The sequence below is a fragment of the Fringilla coelebs genome (genome assembly GCF_963513975.1).
Source record: "Fringilla coelebs genome assembly, chromosome: 16".
In the NCBI taxonomy this organism is placed as follows: Eukaryota; Metazoa; Chordata; class Aves; order Passeriformes; family Fringillidae; genus Fringilla; species Fringilla coelebs.
The window spans coordinates 5,265,920-5,271,077 of record NC_140042.1 but is presented as its reverse complement, the minus strand read 5'-3'; the positions used below and the strand labels follow the sequence as shown (position 1 = coordinate 5,271,077).

The window sequence follows — 5,158 nt, the reverse complement described above, 5'->3', positions numbered from 1 at the left end:
TGTAGAGATCAGAGGCTGCTTCTGGTCGTGGCTGCGCTCACAATTCAAAGGTTGTGGTTACTGCTGGAGAGGGGGGTGTCCGTAGCCGAATCGATAGGAGATTGCATTAATTATGATTTCGATTGATATGCTCAAATCTCCTCCTAAACGCTGTAAACGGCTCTTCCTTTTTCATTTTTTTCTCCTTCCTTTCCTTCTTTCCCCCCCATTTTTTCCCTCTGCCCCCCTCCCCTCTCCCCTGTTATAGAGCCGGAGAGGAGATGAAAAGGCTTGTAGTTTTAAATTCAATGTGACAGCTCTGGAAAGAGCGGATGATGAATCTCCTATTATTGGATCAGTCTATTTGCCGCTCAATGTCTCTCTGTAATTGGAGCAACATCACTTTAAAGGTTCAGAGAGTAGAGCATTTCTGGTGAAAAATCCCCACAACACGCTGGTGAATGTTTTAAAGGGAAATCTATTAGTGATTTGGCGAGGGGAGGGGACAAGGGGGAAGAGGGTGGGTTGGAGGGGTGGGGGGGGGGAGGCCGTGTGTGTGTAACTCCGACTGTTTAGTATTTAACCGGGTATCAGGCAGATCCGCGCGTTCCCCTCCGCCCCCCCTGCCCGCCGCACCCCCTGCCCGCCCGGCCCCCGCCGCCCTCCTCGGGCTGGAGTTCGTATCAAAGCCCCCCTCGTCGTGTTGTGACAGCTCTGATATTGTTTATTGAGGCTGGATGTCAGGTATAATTAGCAATCGATATGGAAAACGTTTGCTCCCCACACTGGCACGTCTCTGACGTCAGGACCGATTAACGTTTCTTATTGGTCCCAAATTCCCCCAGCCTGAGCTAATTATTGGGAGCCTGATGTTGATAAAGTTAAAGCGCCCGGCGCCCTGCAGCATGAGCCCCTCGCCGCGCCGCCTCCTCCGCCAGCAGCACCCCCGGCCCCAGCCGCCCCGCCGCCAGCGCCCCCAGCCCCGCCGGCACCCCCCGCCCTAGAGCCGCCCCCATGATGGACAGCCGCATCCTGGAGCATCCTCATGCCCAGTTCGGGGGGATGGTGGGGTTCCCTTACCCGCTCGGGCACCACCACGTCTACGAGCTGGCCGGCCACCAGCTGCAGTCGGCGGCCGCCTCCGTGCCCTTCTCCATCGATGGATTACTGAGCGGCTCCTGCGCCGCCTCTGTGGTCAACCCGGCGCCGCTGATCCCCTCCGGCTGCGGGGTGAGCGGGGACAGCCAGCCCTTCAAGCTCGCAGGTAGGAGCGGCCCCGTGTCGCGGGTGTCCCCCCGCCCCCCCACCCCGCCACCGACCGCCGCTCCCCGCCCGGAGCGTGTCAGCGCGGAGGAAGAGCAGCACCGCGCCCCCGTAGCCCCGTTGTCCTCATCTGCGGATTTTGGGGTGTCTCGGGGGGCAGGGCAGGCGGCTGTGCTGGCCCCCCGAGGGGGCGGACGGCCCCGGTCCGAGCGGCGGGAGCGTTCCCCGCTCCCAGCGGCGCAGGGCCACGCGTGTGCCCTGAACAATAGCGGGCCCGGCCCGGTGCCTTCCCCCAAAGTTCATCGTGCGGTAGCTCGGATCATGCCATTAAAAGATAATAACAATAAAAATAATAATGGGGATCGCTGGGGTTTGGGGAATGAAGAGCGGTAATAATTATTTTTTAATACGATTTAACCAAAGGGAAGCGTTCTCCCTCCTTCCCTCCCCACCGGCCTATGGCACCGCTATTGTTCAGCTACTAAAACATTCTGTCGCCCCAACATCCTTCTGGTTAAGCCTGGAGCTGCCCCACACTGCACCTCAACTAAACACAAATTATCATCATTATTACTATTATTATGATTTTTCTTAATTTCCACACCTGGCAGAAAACATTAGGGGAGGTGCAGCCGGGGCTGAAAATCCCCAACCTGGAGCTGTAGGTACTCGGAGAGGCTGCGAACATCCCAGCCCCGTGCCCGCCCGTGCTCGGGGGGACTGCGGGAGGCCCAGGGGCCGCCCTGCACCCGGGGTCCCGCGTGGAACGGTCCGTGAGCTGTGACCCACGCAGGTGCTCCGGAGGGGCTGGGGAAGGGAAAGAGGGGGGGGCTTTTATTTTTATTTTTAATTTTTGAATGAAACCTTTGGTGGTTGGAGCAAATATTGGAACTTCTCTCTCTCTCTCTGCCAGCTGAGTGCCTGTGGAGAGCTTCCTTCAGGAATAAATGTTCTGTAAAGTACATTTTCGGAGGAGGCGAGGGCTGATCGGGTTCCTCCCCATTTTTAGCGCAGGTGTGTGAATAATCCCGCTCTTTTACCAACGCTACCGAGCACAAAAGTTAAAAGGCGCCTGTGAATGGCAGGGAGGGGGGGAGAAGGCCTGTCTCCCAGGGACCTGAGGGTATTTCTGCTTTTTCAGACTCGGGTGACCCGGACAAGGAAAGTCCTGGCTGTAAAAGAAGAAGAACCCGCACCAATTTTACTGGCTGGCAGCTCGAGGAGCTGGAAAAGGCGTTTAATGAGAGTCATTACCCGGACGTGTTTATGCGAGAGGCTCTGGCTCTCAGGCTAGACTTGGTGGAGTCCAGAGTGCAGGTAAAAAACGTGTCCCCCCTCCTTTCCCCCCCCTGCCCTCTCCTTGCGCCGAGCAGTCCCCGGGGAGGCCCCTCGGACCCCTCTCCGGGACGGGTCCTGCGCGCTTGGGCCGCAGCCTCCCGGCCCTTTTGTTCCCTGCCTTGCGCTGCTGTTTGCTGTCTTATTTTATCGTTATTATTATTATTACTACCCTATTTTTTTTAATCTTACAAAACGAGAAGAGTAGCAACCCAGCCTGGCTTCCCCTAACATATTTTAGTATGTTTTTCTACTGTAAACATTTTTCTTAAATGAGTCAAGGGCGAGAAAATTAGCATGCAAATATGAGGCTTAATCACGGGCCAGGGTATGCTGGAGAATGTCAATAAAGCTCGTAGATGCATCGAGAGCAAGTGAAACTTGTAAAACTTAATTTTAACGAGCTGCTCAGGCCCTTGGCGGTGCGGGACGGGGAGGGGAAGCACCCATCTGCTTCAGCGGATCTTCCAAAAAATAAATGGATGGGGGAACGCGGGGTAGCTTTTGGATCTCGGGATGCTGTTTAGTGCCGCGGTGGCTGCGAGCGGTCGGCGAGGCCGAGCTGCGGCCCCGCATCTCGCCGGAACCCGCGGCCGAGCGGGGGCGGCTTCGCGTGGGCTGCGTGTGCGGAGAATTCGTCCTTAAATCCACCCCGGGAGCCGGGGACGGGCCCCCCGGGATGAGGCAGCGCCGTTGTCCGCGGTTCCTCCATAGGCTGTGCTTCACCGTGTCCTTGCAGCCGCTTTCCCTCCCTCGCCGGCTCCCGGAGCCGCCTCTCGCCGTGCTCGGGGAGCCCGCGGAGCCCGGCCGGGGATGGAGCCGGCGTCGGGCGCCGGGTTTGGCGCGGTGCTCCCGAGCTGGGGTCGTGCTCCGGCCGGGACAGGCGCTGCCAGCAGCCCCGAGGGGACGAGGAGGGACGCGTGTGCCCGCGGGCTGCGGGGGCACCGGGGACCTGCCAAGGCAGGCAGGAGCAGGGCCGGAGCGGAGAGGTTTTAATTTAATTTAATTTCTCTCCTATGATCTGTCTATAACAAACCCAACCAAACCACATCTTGGGCTGGTCCAGTTCCTCTGCCCGGGCTCCCGGCAGGAGCAGGAGGTCCGAACTCCGCACGTCTGGGCGAGGCACCGTCCGTCGTGTCCCCCTCGCACCCCCTCACTTCCAGCCGCTTATTGTGCGGTGTTTATCTCATTTTGCGTGCTGCTGCGGGGGAATCGGGCCAGCGATCGGTGCTTCTGCACCCCTCGGCCACGGGGAAGAGCTGGGGAGCTGTGGAATCCCTTCCCCTCCCCGTGGCGCCGGTTCGGGCAGGGTGCAGCGTGTGTGTGCGTGAGTGTGCACCCCCTTCTTGCTTTTTGTTTTTTCCCTGCGCTTTTAAAGAAGTGTGGATATCTTTTCCTGCCCCTTCCCCTGCTCTCCGTTTCTCAGAGGCCCCGGTCCTGGAAGGGGGCTGCCGGCACCTCGAAGGGGTGGACGAGGGAGGCCTGAGCTGCGCTTCTCCCCTCCGCCCCCCTCCCTCCGCCCTGGCCACCGCGGGGGGCCGGTGCGCTGGGTGTTAATTGCTTCTCGTTGTTCGGTGTGTAGGTCTGGTTCCAAAACCGCCGGGCCAAATGGAGAAAGAAAGAGAACACGAAGAAGGGCCCGGGGCGGCCGGCTCACAACTCCCACCCCACGACGTGCAGCGGGGAGCCCATGGACCCCGAGGAGATCGCCCGGAAGGAGCTGGAGAAGATGGAGAAGAAGAAGAGAAAGCACGAGAAGAAGCTACTCAAAAGCCAAAGCCGCCACCCGCACTCTCCCAGCGCCCTCTCCCTCCACAGCACGCCCAGCTCCGACAGCGACAGCGGCGGCGGGGGAGGCCTCTCGCCCGCCCCGCCTGAGGCCAAACCCCGCGGGCAGCCCCCGCCGCCCCATCCGCCGCTCCCCGCCGCCGCCCCCTCCGAGCCGCCCCCCGGCACCTGCGACCAGACGGCCGAGCCCTTCTACCCCAGCCAAAGAAGCGGGAGCGGGCGGCTCCAGCGGCCGCCCGACAAGGACTGCGCGGCCGCCCCGTCGGGGGACGGCAGCGGGGGCGCGGGGGGGCCCCGCGGCGCCGGCAGCTTCCACAAGCTCAACCCGTTCAGCGTGGAGAGCCTCCTCTCCGACTCACCGCCCCGCCGCAAGGCCGCCCCGGACTTCCCCAGCCTGCCCCCCTGCGCCCCCCGCACCCTCATCGGCAAAGGACACTTCTTGCTCTACCCCATCACCCAGCCCCTGGGCTTCCTCGTCCCGCAGACCGCCCTCAAGGCCAGCCCGGGCCCCGAGGCCGGCCAGCCCCCCCGGGACTCCCCGCTGCCCGCCGCCAACCCCGGCCCGCCCGGCTGCGGCGCGGAGCCGGCGCCCGCGGGCGCTCAGCCCGGCCCCACGGACACGGCGGGCCCGGTGCCCCCCGCGCCGGCCGGAGCCGCGCACGGTGACCCGGCGGCGGCCGCCCCCGCGGAGGGCGGCAGCTTCCCCCGGCCCGAGTCGCCGGTCCGGGCGCGGGACGCCAGCACAGCCAGGGACAGATCGGACTGCGGCCCCGCCGACGGCGAGGAGGTG

At 62.3% G+C, this 5,158-nt stretch overlaps 1 protein-coding gene across 1 annotated transcript in view; it reads left to right on the top strand.

Moving 5' to 3' along the window:
• Positions 1-993: 993 nt before the first annotated feature.
• UNCX (UNC homeobox) overlaps positions 994-5,158 on the top strand; it is a gene marked incomplete at its 5' end in the record, with an annotated part of 4,914 nt that continues 749 nt past the window's right edge. The window contains 3 exons of the mRNA XM_084216496.1: positions 994-1,243; positions 2,384-2,559; positions 4,163-5,158. The exon at positions 4,163-5,158 is cut by the window's right edge and continues 749 nt beyond it. Of these exons, the coding sequence (XP_084072622.1) occupies positions 994-1,243; positions 2,384-2,559; positions 4,163-5,158 (1,422 nt within the window). The remainder of the gene's footprint in view (positions 1,244-2,383; positions 2,560-4,162) is intronic.